At 45.5% G+C, this 21221-nt stretch overlaps 1 protein-coding gene across 1 annotated transcript; it reads right to left on the minus strand.

The window, feature by feature from the left end:
• Positions 1-10669: 10669 nt before the first annotated feature.
• On the minus strand, positions 10670-20741 carry LOC129327082 (zinc finger protein 883-like). The gene is made up of 5 exons (XM_054975518.1): positions 20691-20741; positions 19130-19212; positions 18427-18553; positions 14350-14436; positions 10670-13376 (listed from the first exon to the last, which is right to left on the minus strand). The coding sequence occupies exons 2-5, from the start codon at positions 19142-19144 to the stop codon at positions 11908-11910; spliced, it is 1698 nt and encodes a 565-aa protein (XP_054831493.1). The 5' UTR covers positions 19145-19212; positions 20691-20741; the 3' UTR covers positions 10670-11907.
• Positions 20742-21221: the final 480 nt, after the last annotated feature.

The raw sequence follows: 21221 nt of genomic DNA on the forward strand, positions 1-21221 counted from the left end.
CAGGTCAACTGGTCAGCCAGCAGACAGCAGGTCAACTGGTCGGCCGGCTGACAGCAGGTCAACTGGTCTGACTGGCTGGCAGAGGGGGCAGCTGGGGGACAGCAGGCCAACCCCTCCCATGGGCAAATGGGGCCAGAACCTGCCAGTGCCAGGGGCAAAGGCCCAGGGCCTCAGGAGGCAGGGGGAGACAGAGAGAGGCCAGCGAGTCCCACTCCCCTAGGAAAAGAAAGGGGACTAAGCAAGGCGGAAGGGGGCAAGGGCAGAGAGATTGGGGGCCCAGCAGTCACCCACCCAAAGGCCTTACCTGAGGAGGAGAAGCAGCAGCAGCCCCAACAACCCAAAGCCACGCCCCAGCTAGAAAACAGTAGCCTGGCCCAGGAGTTGCCAAAAGCCAAGCCACTCCAGGTGGGGCTAGTGGAGGCACTCGGCATGAAGCCCTGGGCAACCAGCCAAGGAGCCGCAGCTGGACCCACCTTCAGCCATCAGCTCAGCCAGGGAGGCCGGGCTGCTAGCCAGGGAACTGCAGCTGGACAGGCCTTCAGCAATCAGCCAAGGCAGGGAGGCTGGGCAGCCAGGGAACAAGGCACAGCTGGTGCTGGTCAGTGGGGCCAGATCAGCTACCCCAGCTGCAACTGCTTGGTGCAGCCCAAGACCAGGCTGGAAGAGGGGTGGGACAGTAGAAGGAAGCCCTATAAAAGCTGGCTGGGAAGAGCCCTGAGGTGGTGGGTGTGAGTGAGGAGTGATGATGTGGAGTGAGAATGGTGCAATGCAAGAGTGGAGGTTTGGAGGAGAGTTCTGGAAGGAGGGGATGGAGAAGGACACAGGGGGCAAGCAGGCCAGGTTGAGCAGGCCAGCGAGTGGACTGAGAGGGAGTCTGGGTGAGGTATACCGCCCCTCCTTCCACAGAGCAGGGTCCTGCAGCATCCCTGGCCCCCCTATGATGTCAGGAGCAGACTGCCCAGGGCCACACCCAGCGGCAGTGGCGGCAAGCCCTGACAGAAGCCACATCCTCCATTTTGCAATATCTGAGCAAGTCTGTTAATAACAGGATGTTTTGGAGATCTTTCCTTCATAGGGTTGCCATAGGTCAAAGGCGACTTGACAGCACATAACGCACACATACAACCACCAGACCCATCTCACATGGTTGTGGTGAGGCTAAAATGGAGGACAGAAGGAATGTAAGCCCCTTTGATCCTAACGGGGGAGAAAGGTGGGGTACAACCATTTTTTAATAAATCTAATTTGGGTACAGATTGCCATGAAAGGATGACCTCTGAGGTTGTTGTTTCATCCAGTATTGCTGCAACTTTTTTTCCTGGAAGCAGAGCTGGGATTCTTAGCTTCAGGTAGGGAAATACCTGGAAAATTCAGGGTGGAGCCCAGGGAAGGCGGAGGGGAGGAACCTTAGGGGGGTATAATGCCATGGAGTCCACGTACTCAGCAGCCATTTTCTCCAGGGGAACCCATCTGTGTAATCCAGAGATCAGTTATAATTCTGGGACAAGTAAATAAAATGATTATCAAACTGTATTTCTTCATGGGCACAGCGTCTTTGAGATCACCGTTTGTAACTAGGGTTGTCAACCTCCAGATGGGGGCTGGAAACCTCCCAGAATTACAACTGATGACTGCTTTGAAGGGTAGGATCTATGGCATTATACCCTGATGAAGTCTCTCCCCTCCCCAAACTTCATGCTCTCTAGACTCCACCCCAAAATCTCCAGGAATTTCCCAACCTGGAGCTGGCACCCCTATTTGTAACACGGCGGCACAGTGATTGGAGGTTGCTCATTGGGCTTCAGTAAGTGGTAAGACTGACTCCCCTGTATGACTGGCCAATGCTAGACTACTACAAGTATTGCCAACTTTGTCTTGGGAAAGTCCTGGTGACTGGGGGAGGACAGAGGTTGGGAAGGGGAGGAAGTTCAGCAGTGTTATTTCTACCATACAAACAGCAGACCTCCTACAGCATCCACCTTCTTTAGCTACTCAAGATAGTGCCCTGTGGGACCCTGGAGAATTGTGTCAACAGAAGCCTGAATACCTCTGGGGTTGGTCCGCCATCTTTAACAAAATGGAGCTCAGTCAGTGAAAGATCCTGCCCCGCCCCAACATAGCTTCCTCTATCAGAAGCTTCTGGGAAGGACAGTGAAGGAAGCAAGACTTCTTCCAGGGAACATCTCACCAAAATATCCAGAGGGTGTCAATAACTTGTAGGGCATTGAGAAAATCTTTGCTCAGTGGTCGATCTTTTCAAAATGTAATTTTGGAACATACGACCCCTTCTAAACTGCCCCAACTCTATTTCACCCCAGAACGTACAGAGTTGTGCTAAAGAAGTGTGCCTTATTGGACATTTAAATTTATCCTAGGTGCTTTTGGCAAGGACTTTTAGGAAGCAAGAGACCCTGGAGAATCTGAAAGCTGTCTCAGCTGATGGCCGTTTCAGCAAGAGGTGCTTCTTGACAGATTTGCTTTGTTCCACTCCATGTTTTAAAGAGATCTGTTGATTTTATTTTTATGATTTAACTGTTATTTATTGTGTTTTAAATTTTGGGTTTTATGATGTTGACCTGACCTGAACCTGCTTGTGGAGAGAGTAGGATATAAATCCAATAAAATAAAATAAATAAAAATAAAAGATTCTTTGCCAGCCTGTTGTGATATTACGGTACATAAACAATATAACACATATTGATGTATTTACTTAAGAAGAATGTAAAGGGTATTAGAATAGACGGTCTGATAGCAAGAGGCAAAAAGTTGCAGCTTAATTTGAACTAGCTATACGACTTGTTGCTATGATTGTTTTACCTTTTCTGTGCTAATGACAGAAAGGCAACACTAAAGTTCAAAAGGCCACACAATTCTCTCTTGGACAGGCCATTTCTCTTGGACTCGTCTCCTGCTCCATAAGGCAGAGGAGGGTGTTGATGGATGCCACAATGACAATTCTGGACATAAAAAATGGGTCCAGAGGGAACGAGGAAATTACAGGAAGGGTTGCCTAAAGTCTATGCCAGGCAAATTAATAGAATCTGTAATCAAAGATCCAGTTATTAGGTACACGGAAGAACAAAGCCTGCAGAGGGAAAATCAGCATGGCTTCTGCAAAGGGAAGTCCTGCCTCACCAAATTTTTGGAGTACTTTGGAAAAGTGAACAAGCATGTAAACAATTGGAGTGGCTGGCCGGCCTTTCTTCATCAATGCTGGTATGAACTTTTGCAGCTCATGAGAAGCAGGGCAGGAAGGGATGAGCCAGTGCTTAGCTCTCGTGGCCCTTTCTTTTGTCCCTTTTGTCTTTTGTCCAGACTGCTTCTGCTAAACAGAAGGAGGCAAGTAAATTATTATTGCACTCACTGGGAGCAAAGGATACAATTATAGGCTGTAGAAGGCTTGATATAGAAGAGTGACTCTGCAGCCCTTTGAGGGATTGTGTATTTCAGTAAATTTCTGAGAAGTTAAACAAATGGATATTTGGTGCTGTTACTATCTTATAGGGTTGTATCAACACTCCCAGGTTTCCAAGTTGGGTTTTCAAGAATAAGCATGTCCCTGTACCCCAGGGTAGGTCACCGCCACCATTTTCCTCTGACTAACCCTAAGCTCAAAGACTAAGGAAACAAAATCTCTAGCCATACCAAGTATTAACCTGGCAGTCATCCCTGCAAGATAGGCCACTTGCCTGCTGTGTTCCACTAAAACAGTTAATAAGTAGCTGCACCAGTCTGACAAATTGCTGGATTTTGACTGAAGTAAAAATCCTAGTAATTCCACACAATGGTAAAGAGTAATATTTTTATCAAGAATTGTGCACAAAGGTTACATTGACAGAAAGTGAGCAAAGATGGGTTAAGTAAAACTAAACAAACTAAAAGCCTTATACTACATAGCTACTTCCTAATGAACCATGCAGTACCCTGCAAAAGTCATGCTTCAAATTTTCAAACAGAACAGAATTACCGACAGCCAGTTGTACATCCAAGGCTCGTTCAAGAATGAGATGGCCAAGGGTCAGCAACCTGTCTGACTGCTGGTCCAAGAACAAAGGCCCATACCATGAACTCCATTTTTATCTGGTATCTACCAGCAACATGGGCAGACTCTAGGAACCAATCAGGGTCTTGCTAAGACTTGTGGGCATGGCTCTCTACAGAGCCATGGGGATAGTTGCTCTTTCCATCAAAGCAATCCCCAACTTTAGACTTGATAGCTTAATGAGATGGAATGCAGGGGACAAAACTCAGTACAATGTAGGGAACCTCTGAATAATAAACAGTATCAATGTAATTAGGATTACCACAGATATAATAATAATAACCATGTGTTTATATATGGCTCTTCAGGACAGATTAGTGCCACATTCAGAGCAGTTAACAACTCAGTGTTATCATTATCCCAAGAACAATCAGCCTGTAAGGTGGGTGGGGGCTGAGAGAGCTCTGAGAAAGGTGGATTCAAGTGGAGGAGTGGGGAATCAAACCCAGTTCTTCAAATTAGAGTCCTGCCGCTCTCAACCAATACACCTGTGAGGTGGGTGGGGGCTAAGAGAGCTCTGAGAAAGCTGTGGCTGACCCAAGGTGGATTCAAGTGGAAGAGTGGGGAATCAAACTCTTTCCACACTTCGAGCATTTATATGGCTTTTCTCCTGTGTGGATACTTTGGTGTAAAGTCAGGTGTGAGCTCTGACTGAAGACTCTCCCACATTCCTGGCAATTATATGATTTCTCACCAGTATTGGTTCTTTGATGAGAAGTAAGGTGTGGTCTCTGTCTGAAGCATTTTCCACACACCACACACTGAAATGGTTTCTCCCCAGAGTGAATTCTCTGATGTAAAGTGACAGATGAAGTCTAACTGAAGGTCTGTCCACACTCCTGGCATTTATATGGTTTCTCCCTTGTATGGATTCTCTGATGGGAAGTGAGGTGCGAACTGCAGCTAAAGGTCTTTTTACACTCAATGCATTTATATGGTTTCTCTTTTGAGTGGATTCTCTGATGTGAAGTGAGACCAGTACTCCAGCGGAAGCTCTTTCCACACTCAAAGCATTTATATGGTCTCTCTTTTGTGTGGATTCTCTGATGACATGTGAAATTTGTATACCAGCGGAAACTCTTTCCACACTCAAAATGCATATATGTGGTTTCTCCTTTGAATGGATTCTCTGATGTGAATTAAGCATTGTCTTACTGCTGAACCTCTTCCTGCATTGTGAGCACTGACATGGTTTTTGCCCTGCATGGGTTTTTTGATGTGAATGAAGGTTATATTTCCTTCTCAAGTTCTTTCCACACTCTGAATGTTTATATACCATTTCCACAGGGTTGATTCTTTGTTGGGAAGTAAGGCTTTCACTCCGATACAAGCTGTTTCCATGCTGTGAGTTCTCAGATGATTTCTCCCTCATATGGATTCTCTGATGAGAAGTGAGGCTTACAAGCCTGCTGAAGGCCTTTCCACATGCAGAGCATTTATAAGTTTCATCCCGTGTGCACATTCTTTGATCAGAAGTAAAGTTGGATTCACATTGCAGTATTTCTCCACTTTCAGAACGCTTATTCCTCCTCTTTCCTTTGCAGTATACTTGTTGGGCTGGATTTTGAAGCAAGCTCCCTCCCTGCGCCTCCAGCCAAATGGCAAAGCGCCCTCTCGCCTATCAAACCCACGGCCAGGCTGCAGAAAGGACGGGCGCGCTTCCCAGCCGTTTGCTGCCGAGATTGGCAGCATTGAGGCACCCTCCTGCCTATCAAGCCTCGGCCAGGCTGCAGGAAGGGCAGCCACGCTTCCCTGCTGTTCGCCACCGAGACTGGCAGAGTCTTTCAACAGCCTAATCACTACTCCTTGTGTGGGGTTGCCAGCTCCAGGCTGTGAGATTCCTGGAGATTTTGAGAGTTGACCCTGGGAAGGGCAGCGTTTGAGAGGGGAGGAAACTCAGTAGGGTGCGATTCCATAGAGTACAGCCTTTGAAAGAGCTATTTTCTCCCCGGGGAAGTAGACTCTGTCGTCTGGAGATCTGTTCTAATTCCAGGAGATCATCAGCTGCCACCTGGAGGCTGGCAACCCTAGTGGCAGCAGGCAAGCCTTGCTCGCTTGCCCTTCCCCCCAAAGCCGCGATCATGGGGGGTGGGACGGCGAGCAAGCCTTGTTTGCCTGCTTTGTCCCCCTGCCAAAGCCAGTCTCCAAGTAGAGACTGGAGATCTCTGGGAATTACAACTCATCTCCAGGCGGCAGAGCTCAGTTCCCCTGGAAAAAATGACTGCCTTGGAAGGTACGCTCAATGGCATTATACCCACCTGAGGTCCCTCCGTCTTCAAACTCTGCCCCCCCAGATCTCCAGGAATGTCCCAAGCTGGAGCTGGCAACCCTACCAGTGAAGGCTTGAAGCTGCAATGGGGGGGAGGGGTTGCACGAGAACAATGGGGGGCACAGCGGTGGGCATGCCTCACTCACCTCCCCCCCAAGCTGCAATGGGGGGGGCACAGATGCAGGCATGCCACCCTGCCCTCCTTTCCCCTGCCTCAGATTGGGGCATTGGAGAGGGGGCAATGCCCAACCCTGCCGCCCTGCACTCCTCCCCCTGCCCCAGATCAGGGCACTGGGGAAGGAGCAATGCCCAGCCCCGCCACCCTGCCCTCCTCCCCCAACCCAGATGGGGCACTGGGGAGGGGGCAATGGCCGGGCTTTGCCCTTTCCAGAGCCTGTTGTATTTTTTGCTACAACGGGCTTTGCTGCTAGATTTAGCATAAAAAGTAAAACATATTTAGACTAAGAACTTTCTTATGAATAGTTTCATTTATTTCATTTTTTCTGTAAGAACTGCTCACAGATAGTGTAGAAGGACAAAGGACTTTTCTCAGAGAACTGAGATCAGCAGCACAGAAGCAGCCAAACATAAAAAGGTGCCTCTATATTACTTGCTGGGAAAAGATCAGAAGCTTAATTCTCACCAGCCCTGACCTGGATAGTCCAGGCAAGCCTGGTCTCATCAGATCTCAGAAGCTAAGCAGAGTCCGCCTTGGTTAGGAATTGGATAAGAGACCACCAAAGAGGACCAGGGTTGCAGAGGCAGGCAATGGCAAGCCACCACTGTTAGTCTCTTGTGTTGAAAGCCCCAGTAGAGGCCGCTATAAGTCAGCTATGACTTGATGGCATTTTCTACCACCATTCTCACAAACAGTGGATGAGAAGATCCAGAGGCGTTAGCCATGTTAGACTGTAATTGCAAAATACTAAAGAGTGCAGTAGCACCTTTAAGACTACCCAACCTTACAGTAGCATAAGCTTTCGAGAACCACAGCTCTCTTTGTCAGATGCATGAGATGAGAAGGTTACTGGTTGTTGGACTGTACCACCTGTACCTGCTGGCATGGGTACACCTACACATAGTAAAGGGGACCTAACATTGTCTTTCTGGCATGAATTTTCTACATGCAGGAGGTTAAATTTTTTGTACCTAGAAACATTCAATAATTAAGTTTCCACGCCCAGTTTGAAGTGGAGCAGTCCAGACACAAGCTAGTGTCTCCTCAACTGAATCACTGGGTAGAGCTGTCACCCTCCATGCGTGCACACAAGGCTACTAGAAATGGTGTTTAAAATAATACTTTCTTCAATTCATCTTAATTGCAAAGTCTTCTTCTACTAGAAATTTGTCATCTTTGCAGTGTGAAAAGAAATGTGTCAGTATTAGATGTATAATGATTGGTTCAGCTACTTCTCTTGTAATTTTTTTTGAGGCTCAAACAGTTCCTTAACAGAATTACAATTGATCCTTTTTTCTGTGTTAGTTTATGGGGAGGTTAAATATGTGGAGGTAACATGCTAGTTTGTAATGAGTTTGTGGGCTATTTCATTATTTCACTAGCTTCTTCTAACTTTATTTGAACCACACTCTTAAGTTTTTGCTTTCTCCATCCATTTTAGCAATTTTAGTGTTGTTAATATAACCACAATGCTCATTTTGGGGAACTAAGATTGCAGACACTGAATGTCAAAGAATGGTTTGTGTCCTGAAAGGAGTTCCGCTAGACTGCATTTATTATGTCAGCCATTAGGCAAAGCTGTGAAATTCTTATAGCACAGTTTGAAAAGGTTTTTTGTACTGAGATGATTTCATTTCTCAGTTGTAAGACATATTCTGCTAAAGTGTAATCTGTCTGTGTTCTGTTTGTTTTTAAATTGAATGTTTTGAAAAACGGCCACCATGAGCTTGACTTCAGGCAGTCGTTTCTGGCAGTGTTTAGTGACCTGGGTAAAGATCCTATAACATAACTGAGAAAGCGTATTCGAGATGACTCACATGGATTCCACAGCGCAGGCATGCTCTTGTGAGCCCCGAGCGGGAATGAGAGGAAAGTCTCAGCAACAGGGCCTGCTGCGGAGGCCGGAGCAGGAGTGCACCCCTCTGCCTGCTCCCCTTTCTCACTGCGCCTCCATCTGAATGGGGCCGAACTGGGCACCTGCCGGGTGACGAAGGGTGCCACATTGTCTGATCCCCTCACTCACGCCCACCCCCTCTGCATGCCCCACACCTGCCAGCCTCTTCCTGCCTGAATTCTGCCCGCCCGTCTCACCTTCACTGCATCCCCCCCACGCCCCTATCATGCGCACCCCATGCCTGCCCCCTATTCCTGCCAGACTTCTGTCTGCCTATCTCATCTTCCCTGCATTCCCCCACCCCTGCTCCTGCGCCTGCCCCCTACACCTGCCATACTTCTGCCTGCCTGTCTCACCTTCCCTGCATTCCCCCACCGTGCACCTACAATGTGTATCCCCGTGCCTGCCCCCTACTCCTGCCAGACGTCTGCCTATCTCACCTTCCTTGCATTCTCCCCACCCCCACCCCGCCCCTGCCTCGCACACCCCATGCCTGTGCCCAACTCCTGCTAGACTTCTCTTCTCCCTCATCCCCACCTCTGGCAGTGCTCTATCCACCTGCCAGCCACCAGATTAGGCTGAACTGGGGCAGCTGGCAGGTGCATGAGGGCCGTCGCTGCTCCAGCTCACTCTGCTGGGTTGGTAGACCTGGCCTCCTTTCCCTCAGAGACTAGGTCTGCCTCCCCTTCCTTGGCTGGTTCAGTGGATCTGGCCTCCGGACCTGTGGAGGCCGTCTTCCCTCCATGGCTCCCTCAATCCCACCCACCTCACAGGGTGGTTGTTGTTGTGGGCAGGGCTCATTTTGAGGGGAAACGCACCAGAACGCAGGTCACTTGTCGGGTGGCCCCATCCACCTGATTTTTGGTCATTCTGGGCCCTTTTCGGCTGGGATCAGGGCTAAAACAGCCTGGATTGGGGCCGAAATGGCCTGGATTGGGTCAGTGCCAGGCAGGGGAGGTTCCCCTGCACGGCACTGACCGGATCCAGGCCATTTCAGCCCCGAACCAGGCCCAAAATGGCCACTTTTGGCCCATTTCCTCCGGGATTGGAGCCAAAATGGCACCGACCCTATCCTGGCCATTTTGATTGAGGCCCAAAATGGCCATGCAAGGCCCTGCCTTTGTGAGGAAAATTTTTTAATTCAGTCTCTAGAAACCCCTCCCAATTCTATTTGCAACAGAAGCTAAGGTTTTGAGGGGGCCGTAGTGGCTGGCATAACTCATCAGAAAATATAGCTAGGGGGTTACTAATTGGCCCCCAGCTTCAGGAGGATCGTGAGCAGTGCAGTGCCAAAAATGATGAGAATTGGAGCTTCCTGACTCACATTGCCCCAAGAAACCTTCCCCTATCCCTCCCCTTTTTGCATTCGAAGTGAAGGTTCTCAGTTTGTGTCATGCGTAACTCCACTAATGCATTGTAAAAGTTGCTGGCACTATTCCAGCTATTCTGCTGGGCATCAAATACCACCAGTATGGTACTTCCAATACTGTACAGTACTTCTCTACATTTCCTTATGCCTATGTTGGAGGAAATACATTAATCTTTTCTGTTGGCTTGGTAAAATGCTTTGAATTACAGAGCCATGCATAGTGCCTGAAGGAGAAGCAACTTCCATCGAGAGAACCATCCATAAATTTGGCGGGAAAATGTAATAAGCCTTTACTTAAATGGATATAGATGGAGTTAGTATGGCACTGTTCACTGTATCTTTAGAGCCCATAATCTTTTGGCTAGCTTGCCCAAATAGTCTCTTCTAAGAGTCTCTCTCATAAAAGAAAAACAGAGCAAGGATTTCATTGACTAAATCTGGGATCCCCAACGTGGAGCCCATGTGCGCCATGGTGCCCAGCCACACCTTTCCTTTGCTCCTACCAAGTGTTTTTAGAAAGTGGCCAGAGCCAGGTGCAGCTTTTGCCCAGCAAGGCTTCTGATTGGCCATGGGATATCTGATTGGCTGTGCAGAATTTTTAAAAGCATTGCTGCAGCTGCCACCACAGTCATAAGGCTCTCCACTGTGTGACTGAACTTCAACTGTGGCAGCCATTTTGTGACAGACTGCACCATCTGTGGCAGCCATTTTGTGGCTGTGCCCACTACAATATGTCAGAATTCCAAAGGTCCTCACAGACTCAAAAAGACTGGGGCATTAAAAAGACCCGGCATTAAACAGTGAAAATCTGGGGGGAACAACAGAAAAAATGAAAAAATTAAAAAAAAATATGAACCTGCTTGTTCAACGCAAACAAAGGAAAGAAGACAATATTGCAATTTGCTATAATACCTTGATGCTTTTTATTACTTATTTTTATTTATGATTTTTTTCAACATTACTTTGCCTGGTAGCCTAGGTAGAGAATGTATATGATTTATTTGGACAGCATACAGAATGCGCTCTGAACTGCCATTTCAAAAGATTTCCAACACCATCTTCTCTACTTTGCTGGATGATTTTTGTACACTTAAAAATGAACCATGCAGAAAGGAAACCAGCTATTTTCTTTCAGTGAAACCATCTTTGACTTCCAAAGCCAACTATCCTCAGTTTCCAGAGACCTGATGCGATTGGGCGAGCCTGGGCTGTCCAGGCAAGGTCAGAGAGATAGGCCAGGGCATTGTGTGTTCTTCCTTTGCCACTGCGCTGGAGCTGTCCCTTTGATATCCAGATTGCTACCCTCAGGGAATCTTCCTTTCTTCTGGCAGACATCTTCCCTCTCTCTTTCCTCCATCTTGCCACCACTAGAGCAGGACTCTTCTCTATCTCCATTCATCTGAGATGAGCATATTAGTTTAAAAATCTCTCTCTACTCTGTCCTATCCTGGGTGGAGATCTTAATAATAAAGGGCTCCTATTTCTCTACTAAGGTAAAGAGATTCTCCTATAAGGAGCCAAGCCAATACAATTCTGCTGTGCCAGTATGCACTCGGCTGAACCCAAGCTGCTCCTAGTCTGCAGCCCTTTGGGAAGAAGCTACCTTGGAATAGCCACGCAAGGTCATGGCAGCTTCTCTACTTTCCAAATGGAAGACATATCTCAACTAAGAAAGCTCAGAAACGATACTTTTCTCTGCCCAAACGGTATGGTCCAAAGAGGGACCCAGCTGCTTCTGCTGACCAGGAGGCAAGTAAATAATTATTGTGCTCAGTGGGAGCAAAGGAGACAATTATGGGCTGTAGCATTGTTAGGGAAGAATGTATCTGCAGCCCTTTGGGGGATTGTGTATGTGCAAGCATTTTTCTAAGAAATTAAACTTATGTGGCTATTGGGTCCCATTATTAACTTACGAATTTCTCAGTCAAGCCCCTGAAGCCCCCAAATTGGTATTTTAATGCTTATAGATGATGTACCCAATATAAATGTGGTCCTGTTTACCACGAATATCTTACGTGCTTCTGCATTAGTTGCTTCCCTGATGTTTGCTAAGGTTTGAGGGCTCACATGATTTTTTTTTCTAATTAGACATTAAATAATTTGAGGCCTCTGTGAATTCTTTGACATCATTGAAAGTTGTGGTATTACAAAAACCCTAATCTGATGATTCCTCCTCTTCATGAATTCCCTGGTGGAACATGAAATCACTTCTCCACCTGAATCTCTTTCCACATTCCCTGCATTTATAGGGCTTCTCTCCTGTGTGGATTCTTTTATGTATTTTAAGACTTGAGCTCTGATTGAAGCTTTTTCCACATTCCAGGCATTTATAAGGTTTCTCCCCTGTATGAATTCTTTCATGCACTTTAAGAGTTCTGTTGATTCTGAAACTCTTTCCACACTCCAAGCATTTATATGGTTTTTCTCCAGTGTGGAGGCTTTGGTGTACAGTCAGGTGTGAGCTCTGACTGAAACCTTTCCCACATTCCTGGCATTTATATGGTCTCTCTCCAGAATGGGTTCTTTTGTGGGAAGTAAGGTGTGATCCCTGACTGAAACATTTCCCACATATGGTGCACTGGTACGGTTTCTCTCCAGAGTGGATTCTCTGGTGGGAAGTGAGGCCTGTGCTGTGACGGAAGCTTTTTCCACACTCTAAGCATTTGTATGGTTTCTCCCCTGTGTGAATTCTTTGATGGTAAATGAAAGCCGTGCTGTGACGGAAGCTTTTTTCACACTCCAAACATTTGTAAGGTTTCACCCCTGTGTGAATTCTTCGATGGGAAATGAGGCCTGTGTTGTGACGGAAGCTTTTTCCACACTTCAAGCATTGATAAGGTTTCTCCCCTGTGTGAACTCTTTGATGGGAAATAAGGCTACTTCTACAACTGAAGCTTTTACTACAGTCCAAGCATTTGTAAAGTTGCTCTCCTGTGTGAATTCTTTGATGGGAAATAAGGCTCCTTCTGAAACTGAAGCTTTTATTACAGTCCAAGCATTTGTAACGTTTCTCCCCTTTGTGAATTCTCTGGTGCAAGGTATGGTTTTCAGTCTGACTGTAGCTCTTTCCGTATTCCAAGCATTTATACGGTTTCTCCTCCGAGTGGAGAATTGTATTACATTTGAACCTCTTCCTGCACTCTGAGCACTGACATGATTTTTGCCTAGTATGACGCCTTTGATGGGAAGTAATGCTTTCACTCAGATCAGAGCTATTGTCGCAACCTGAACTCTCAAATGGTTTCTCCCCCATATGGATTCTCTGATGAGAAGTCAGGCTTACAAGCCTGCTGAAGGCCTTTCCACATTCAGAGCATTTATAACATTCATCTGCTGTGTGGATTCTCTGATGGGAAATATATTTGGATTCTCTTTGCAGTCCTGTTTCACTTTCAGACCACTTATTCCTCCCTTTTCCTTTGAGATATTCTTGTTGAGCTGGCTTTTCAAGCCAGCCACCAGCTTCAAAAACTACAGACTGATTTCCCAACTTCTTCATGGGGTTCTCCTTCTGCTTCCTTGATTCTTCTTGATTCCCAGAAGGCTCTTCCTTCACTTCATGGCTGATTGTTTTGAAAGACACCACACGTCTCTGGCTATAATTCTTGTTTTCCTGCCTGTCACCTGGTGAAAAATACAGAATGCTGAAAAATACAGAACTGAAAAAGAAAATAGGAAATTACCCAATAGTGGCATACTTATAACACCTGGCTGTCCATTCCATAAGGTAGGGTCAGAGAATGTACGTGTACCAGCAATTGTTGATTTAGCCCATTTGTACACACTTGCAGAAGGCCCTGTTCAGATGAGCAAAGGAAGAGAGGCCAAGGCTATGAAAGGCTGTTTGTGACAGTGAAAATCTTGAACTGAGCTTGGTAACAAATAGGCAGTCAGGCAATGGAGCGATTGTACCATTCCTCCCATTTCGCGATCACATGGAATGTACACATCCACCATGGCAATATCATTGTGAAGAACCACCTTGCGCAGGGGCGAAATCAACAACTGCCCATACACGTGCCTTCTCTGTGGTGGCTCCTCACCTTATGGAACAGCCTGCCTGAAGAGGGCAGGGAAGCCCCCACTTTCCACAGACGATACAAAACTGAATTACTGAAGAGGACTTTTTACTCAGAGAGGAGGACTGCACTGTGAGGGAGGGGTCTCCAAGAGATGCGTAAGTAAAGAGACGAACTATCCTTTACTATTATGCACTATCAGTTGCTGTAAGTATTATCCTACTGCTAATATGTAATTCTTAGAATTGCTTATGCTGTGTCTTAGCACTCTGTATTGGATTGGATTCTTACTAGTTTAAATCTTGGCAAGTTTCATTGATTTACTCTATTGCATTGTTTATTGAGATGTCTTAAATGAACTGTACTGAATCACACTGCGTAATCCACCTTGAGTCTCAGTGAGAAAGGACTATGAAAAAGTTAATCAAATAAATAAAATAAAAGGCTGTTTTCAGACTTTCCATCCCATGCAAACTTTTATGAGGAAGGAAACCCCACAGGAGGGCAGAACTGTTGGAAGTAACCAGCACTCCAAGGAAACCTCTCAGTCTCCAGACATGCCACATCTAAGCACCCACCTGCCAACCTGGCCTCTTCTTCGGAGACCAAAGGAAAAGGTGCTTCACTTCCCTGAAGCCAGGAGATGAGGACGGGCTTCTGAATCGCTTTGGAGAAAACAAACAGACCAGTTACTTCTCACTGCAGAAGATTCAGGCACTCCTACGTTGTCCACTTCCATGATCACCTTCTAAAAACCACAAGAAAGAAGGAAAACTCTTATCCCCAACAGCATGCAATGGAAACACAGAGGCTTTGGAAGCACTGATCTGTAAGTAGGTCTACTGTTCATGAAACCTGGATAAACACACCAGCTGGGAATCTCATTTGAGGGGCCAAGCTGGCCGTGTTTCTTTTAGCCCTCCCTCTTTCAGTCTCCTCAACTCAGAGCCCAATCCCTTCTGTTGAAACTGTCTGGATTTGTTACACTGCCTTATAACCCTCCTAGAGTACGTCTTCCAGGAAGAAATGTTCTGCCCATCCCTGCACAAAACCAAAATCAGACAGCTGGGTCTAGTTTTCCTGCAGCCACACCCCTCCAGATTATCTGAACTATAGGATAACAACCTCAACCCACCCACCCCACCCCGGCCAAAGAAGCATCACCTAGAGGAAGGCCAGACTGCTTCAGAGGATATAATTTCCGGCCTGTGTCACTGAGCTGTAGGTTTTTCTTGGCCAATCCGGGTATAAGGCCTGGCTTTTAAAACTATGGGAAAGCATCAAAATTAAAAGAAAACAAAGCATTTCTTAAATGGCTTTAGGCAACATATTCCAGAAAGTCAAGAGCGCAATCCATGCAATAGCTTTTTTTAAGACCAACCCGGCAAGACTATGACTTTTTTCTTACATATACATTTAAAATGTCATTTGAATGTTTTAAATGTTGTAATGTCTGATGTCTGTCATGCTGTGAACCCTATTCGGTGGGAAAGATGGCATATAAATGTTTTAAGTATCTCTGTAATGATGTGAAGTTTTAAGTATATGTTTCTTTAAATGCTTGGTAAGTTGCAGAAGAACAAGGGGGAGAAAGAGGGGGATGAGTGAGTGAGGTGATTGGTTGGTGACCGAGAGTGTATGGGTAGAGCTAAGAAGTGTGTGGGGACAGAGAAAGAGTTTTCAGTCAGTTTCAGCAGTCAACAAGGGCTGGAAAAGCAGTCTTCTGTTTAGAATCCCGCATAGTGCTGTGAAATGCATTAAGATCCTAACAGGACATATTAGGGGATAGAGAAAGTTAAATGCTAATAACACCAGACTGTAAGAAGCATGTACTCACCAGAGATAAATGAATCTCAGTACACATCCAGAGAAAGGGTTGTGTTTTGAAACAAGAAGTAGTTACAAAGCTTTTAGCTGATAGTGACCCGAGTGTAACTCTTGCTGTGGCAAAAATTTTATCATTTTCAATGATTTTTTCTCTTAATGATATATTTTATACCTTGTATTTAGCATTTTGGCTATTTGGCCAACCGTTTTATTGGATTGTATCATTCTGTCTTTTGAATGATTGAAGACTTGTCCGTCTGTGAGCATGAAATAAAAGACTAATAATGTCAGAGTATCATAAGAATGTGAGAGGAGGAAGCTGACAGAAACCTGAATTAAAAAGGGAGACATTAACTGAGCAAAATAAAATAAAAATTGAATGAGGAACACTCTAAAGAGAAAGGATTTGAGAGAGAGAGAGAGGAGTGTTTGTGAAATGAAAAATTGTGACTCTCTCAGTCAAGTTATTATTAACATACTCTGTTTATATACTGAAGAAAAGATATAAAACATCCCAAAACCAATACGCTTCTTGTACAAATAAAGTTTTATTTTGTTTATTGGTCTTCGTTTAGCCACTTTTTAATGTATTCATAGCTTTTAACTATTGATGTGTCTGTTTTATACTGTAAGCCATCTGGAGTTCCTGTGAGGTGGAAATGTGGCTAAGTAAGTGTTTTTAATTATAGAAGAGGTAATAAAACAAACTCTTTGGAAACATCACACACTCCCTCACCCCCAACTATGTCTCTAATTTCTCTCTCAACCAGTGCGGATCTAAGGCTAGCAAACCTACAGATCCCAAAGTCCTTGGTTCATGCCACACTGCATCAACTTTCCTTCCGCCACATGCTCTGGAACATCTCCTTCTTGGGCAATATCTCTAGTGGTTCAGACCTTCCCCACGTTCCTGTGTGAAGTGCTTCAAGAGGCAATCATGTTGTGACAGACAGTAACTCATTGTTTTCTGGGAAGCTACTCAAACACTGGAACATCTCCAGCAAGTCAATACAGCTCCTAGGATGCCATGTGATGAACATGAGGGGAGATCCTCAATTTCTCTTTTTTAACAAGCAAAAGAATCTCCCAGGTGATTTATTTAGATGTGGAAACACTACAGGTTTCCTAGAACACGGTTCCCCAATATGGTGTCCTCTAGTAATTCCCTTGGAGTTTTTCAGAAAATGAGCAGGGAAGGCTTATTATTTGGCTGCCCTTGTCCAAATGAAAGTTTTTTTGGTGACTTTAATAACAGGCAGTCACTGGAGGACAGTAAGCACCTGTGCATTCCTTAGCATGGTTCCATTCCCCTTCATGCTTTACTTCTTCCTAGGAGGTGTGAGGAGGTATTCTCTTTGACTCCGCCTCCTACAACAGCCATTTTTAGTTTGGCTCCGCCTATGGTGGCAGCCATTTTAGGTGACGCTGACCGACCCCTCTCAAAATTCCAAAGGTGCCCACAGGCTCAAGAACGTTGGAGACTCCTGCCCAAAAATTTACTCAGGTTTGTAGTTTTGGATTTATAAACAGTGGAAATTAAAACTGTTCCAGAGGGATTACTATGTTAGATTGTTGCGTTATAAACATTCATGAGTCAGAGGTTGCTTCTTCCGATACACAATGCATTATTAACGCCGTTGTCTGCTTCATTCATTTTCACAGGGCTTGCTGGTGGTTCCTAATCCCAGGGTGGCATGATTTTCTTCCACTGGGAAGAAGGCCTTTATGATTGTGGTGCCGTCCCTTTGGGATGCACAATTGGAAGGCACTCGTGCTCAGCAGGACCTGTTGATGTTTCGGAAGTTCGCTATCTAAGCAGTCTCTTGTGTGGCAGAGCAAATTGCTGTGCCTACTTATCTACCTGCAATTTGTATGTTACTCGCAGGGTTTTATACGCTGAGGTTGGGATTAGAGTGTTTTTAAATTATTTCTATTAGGTTGTTTTATTGTGATTGTATAGAATATTATAGATTGTATAGAACATTTTATTTTTGTACTGTTTTTAAACTGTTGTAATTGTTGTGGATTGCTTTGAGATCTTAACTGAAGAGTAGTATAAAAATTAAAATAATAAATAATAAATGAAGTATACAGCCATGAACCAGATACATTCATATTTTAAAGCTACAAATAGAGAGGCAGGAGAATGGAGATGTTACAAAGAACGCCATGCTTAAACTAAGATTCAAATAAAAAATGTAATCAGTCCACTCAAGAATGGGTGAGGACCACTTTCAACTGTAGATAGGTAGGAAAAGACAATCTGGACAAAAACCATCTCCACCTTTTCCCTTATATCACTACAATGAAAAAGGGCAAGAGAGTTCTATGGGAGGGGGAAGAAAGCTGGAAATTCAGAGAAACTAATAGATGGTAGCTTTAGATCATTATAATGTTACTGCACTATAGCACAATACCAATAACCAATTTTATAAAAAGCCTCCCGTTAGTACTGCATGGAAAATGGCAGCAGCAAAAGGCTGAGTGAACCTGGATCTCCCAGATTCTAATGCAATGCTCTGACCACTAGACCATGCATTCTCTGTTTACGTATGTTTTCAGTTGGCTCTCCCTGCATTATATTTCTACTTACATAATACGATTCCTTACACTGTCTAACATGTCATGTTGGACAATGCCTTGTTTCAGACCTCTGCAATCCTAATCCTATTACATTGGTTATTAGATGTCTCCCCTTGTCTATTGATTGTACCAACTCACTGTGTAATCTACCTTCAGTTGCAGTGAGAAACATCAATAAAGAACAAAAAATAATGGCAAAAATCCCAACTTCCACATTTTTCAAAAGAAGGCAAAGGGATCCTTACCTAGAGAAGCCACATTCCCATAATTCTCCACCATGACTTCCCTGTACAAAGCTCTCTGGTCAGGACTCAGCAGGGCCCACTCTGCCTTGGTGAAGCGCACGGCCACTTCCTCAAAGGAAATCGGGCACTGAAGAAAAGATACATTTTCCTTAGAAATAATCCACCTGTTTCTGCCCAAACACATTTTTGCTCACATCCTAAACCTGCTAATCGTTGGTCTACCAAGGTCAGCATTGTCTCCTCTGAATGGGTCTCCAGGGCCACAGGCAGCGGTCTTTCACATCTCCTCCTAACCCATCTTGTTATTAACTGGAGATGCCAGAGATAGAACCTACGTGCCAAGGAGGTCCTCCAAATCCAGACTCTTCACATAAGGCTCTTGAGTCTTGTTACCCAAGGGATACCTGACACACCATAGAAGAAGAATAAAACCTGCCTGGGCAACTTTGATTCATGGGAGAAGATCAGTGGACCACAAGGCCTTCCCTCTTACCTGGTAGTAATCAGAATGCCAAAGACATAAATTTTATTTATTTGAGCATTTTTAGGCCCCTTTTCTCTGTGGAGAAATCCGAGATGGTTTACAAAAAGAAAAAGTTTCCAGATTACGAAAGCAAACTAGAATCATTACTTCCAGGCCTGCTGAAGGAGGAAGAGGCACCAAGCTTCTCCTTATGTACCGCATGGATGATCCATCCCTCACCTCAGCTGGCTGCATCTTCAATGTTTCCACTCCGCCCTAAAGAGGAGACGATCTGCAACGTGGCTCCAGTGCTCTTCCACTGACTGTGAGGGAGACAAATGTATTTTTGTGTGTTTATATACTTTTGTTTATACCCTGCCTTTCTGCTCAATGGGGATACAAAATGGCATACATCCTCCTCCTCTCTTCCATTCTGTCCTTACCACAACCCTGTGAGGTCACCTAGCAAACTTCTGGGGCAAACTGTGTCTCCCAGATTCTGATCTAACCACCTCACTGATGTCTGACCTTCTTAGAGAGAGGGAGAAAGAAGGAAAGATAACACCCCTTGGCGAGAATAACCTTAAAAGCATTCTGCTTTCTGTCGGTCTCAGTTCACTCCTGTCGAGAGATACTCCACGGAAATATATTGATTTGGATCACAGTAACTTAAAAATAAAATATGTTGCTATTCATCTCTGTCTCATTTTTCCTTTCTAGGAATCTTTGTTCTGAGATCAAATGCTACCCTATCTTGTAATCTGCTCACTGATTGTCTGGCCTGCCAAGTAAGAAAGGCAGATTAGAAATAATAAAGGCATAAATCAGACAGCAGATATGCATATATACATTAACAAAAACATAATAGAATAAGAAGAGCCCCAAAGACAAACCAATTTTAAAAAATTAAATAAATCAATGTTTTCATTTGTTAAAATGTAAAACAGCCATGGTTATTTGCAACTTTGAAAGCCCCCTCCCCCTTAGTTTCTATGGGTCTCTTGCTACAATTGCTCCTATCTCTAAGAAAGAACACCCCTCCCCCTTGTGTCTTTAAACATTGTGGTCCCCAAAAGATCTCCAAAAGAGGATCGCAAAAGCTCCTGTGCAGAGACGTTTGGGGGTGCGGGAAGGGGCTGAAGCAAGAAATTGCAATGGACCCCCGTCCCGTCCCCAATTTCCTTCCTCTCTTGGCATTTTGAACAGGAGCTCTGCCTCTTACCGAGGAAGACCAAATCAGGATTCCCCACTCCGGGCTGGGAGCCTGAAGCGCAGCCCGCAAGGAGGGCCCGGGAGACTCCGGTCTTGCGCCCACCCTGGGAAAGCAGCCCGGCGGACTAGCAGCAACCAACCATCCGTCCCAAGATCAGGATAGTTTAAAATGCATTTGAACGGAAAGGGAATTGCAATAAAACAGGGGGAAAGGGGGCTGGGCGAGAACAGAAGAGAGGGGAGAGAACCCTAAAAAAAAAATTTACGCCCCCCCCCCATTTCGACCGCTCACTTCCCCCTCCCTTACACACAATCTCTCAAGCCATGCAAAAAGTCATCTTTGCTTCTGAAATTACCATTGCATCGCCAACATTTCTTTTAAAAAATGCTCGTATTTGCTAGTTTCATTTCCCTCGGCTGTTTATTGGGAATTTCTTGGGCTTTGAAAAAAAAGAATCTCCTTGATGCAGGAGGAAGGATGGAAGGGAAGGGGGGTGGGAGTTCAGACCTCCTTTCTCTGTTTTGGGTCTTGCAATACAAATATCCCACCCCCCAATATCTCCCCCCTCCAAAACCCCTTTGAACTCACCAGATCCCGCCGAGCCTTCAAGAAACAGCCCGGGAGCTTGCAAGGCCTGGGGGAAGAGCAAGAAAGGGCTTTTCCGGGTGCCTCTCTAGGACTGTGAAGTCTCCCTCCCTTTAACCCTTGGGGAGCATCTGCCCAGTTAAAGACAACCGGGAGAGAGAATGCAACGGGAGCCTCCCAGGAAAAAGCAGGCGAGAAAAGTTCTTTAGCATCAATTACACCGTGGCATTGCAGACGGGCAGCCTCAGCCACCAGACCCACCTCACAGGGTTGTTGTGAGGCCAAAATGGAGAAGAAAATAACGTAAGCCCCATTTGGTCCCCTTGGGGGGGGAGGTGGGGGTTCAATCTTTTTTTTAATAAATCTAATTTTGGTACGGATTGTCAAGTATTGCTGCAACTCTTTTGCAGAGCTGAGGTGGTCAGCTTCAGGTAGGGAAATTTATGGTGGAGCCCAGGAAGGGCGGCGGGAGGGCAGGGACCTGGGGGGGGGGGGGAGGATAATACCATGGAGCCCACCCCCCCACAGCAGCCA

The sequence above is a fragment of the Eublepharis macularius genome, chromosome 4, assembly GCF_028583425.1.
Source record: "Eublepharis macularius isolate TG4126 chromosome 4, MPM_Emac_v1.0, whole genome shotgun sequence".
NCBI classification, from domain to species: domain Eukaryota; kingdom Metazoa; phylum Chordata; class Lepidosauria; order Squamata; family Eublepharidae; genus Eublepharis; species Eublepharis macularius.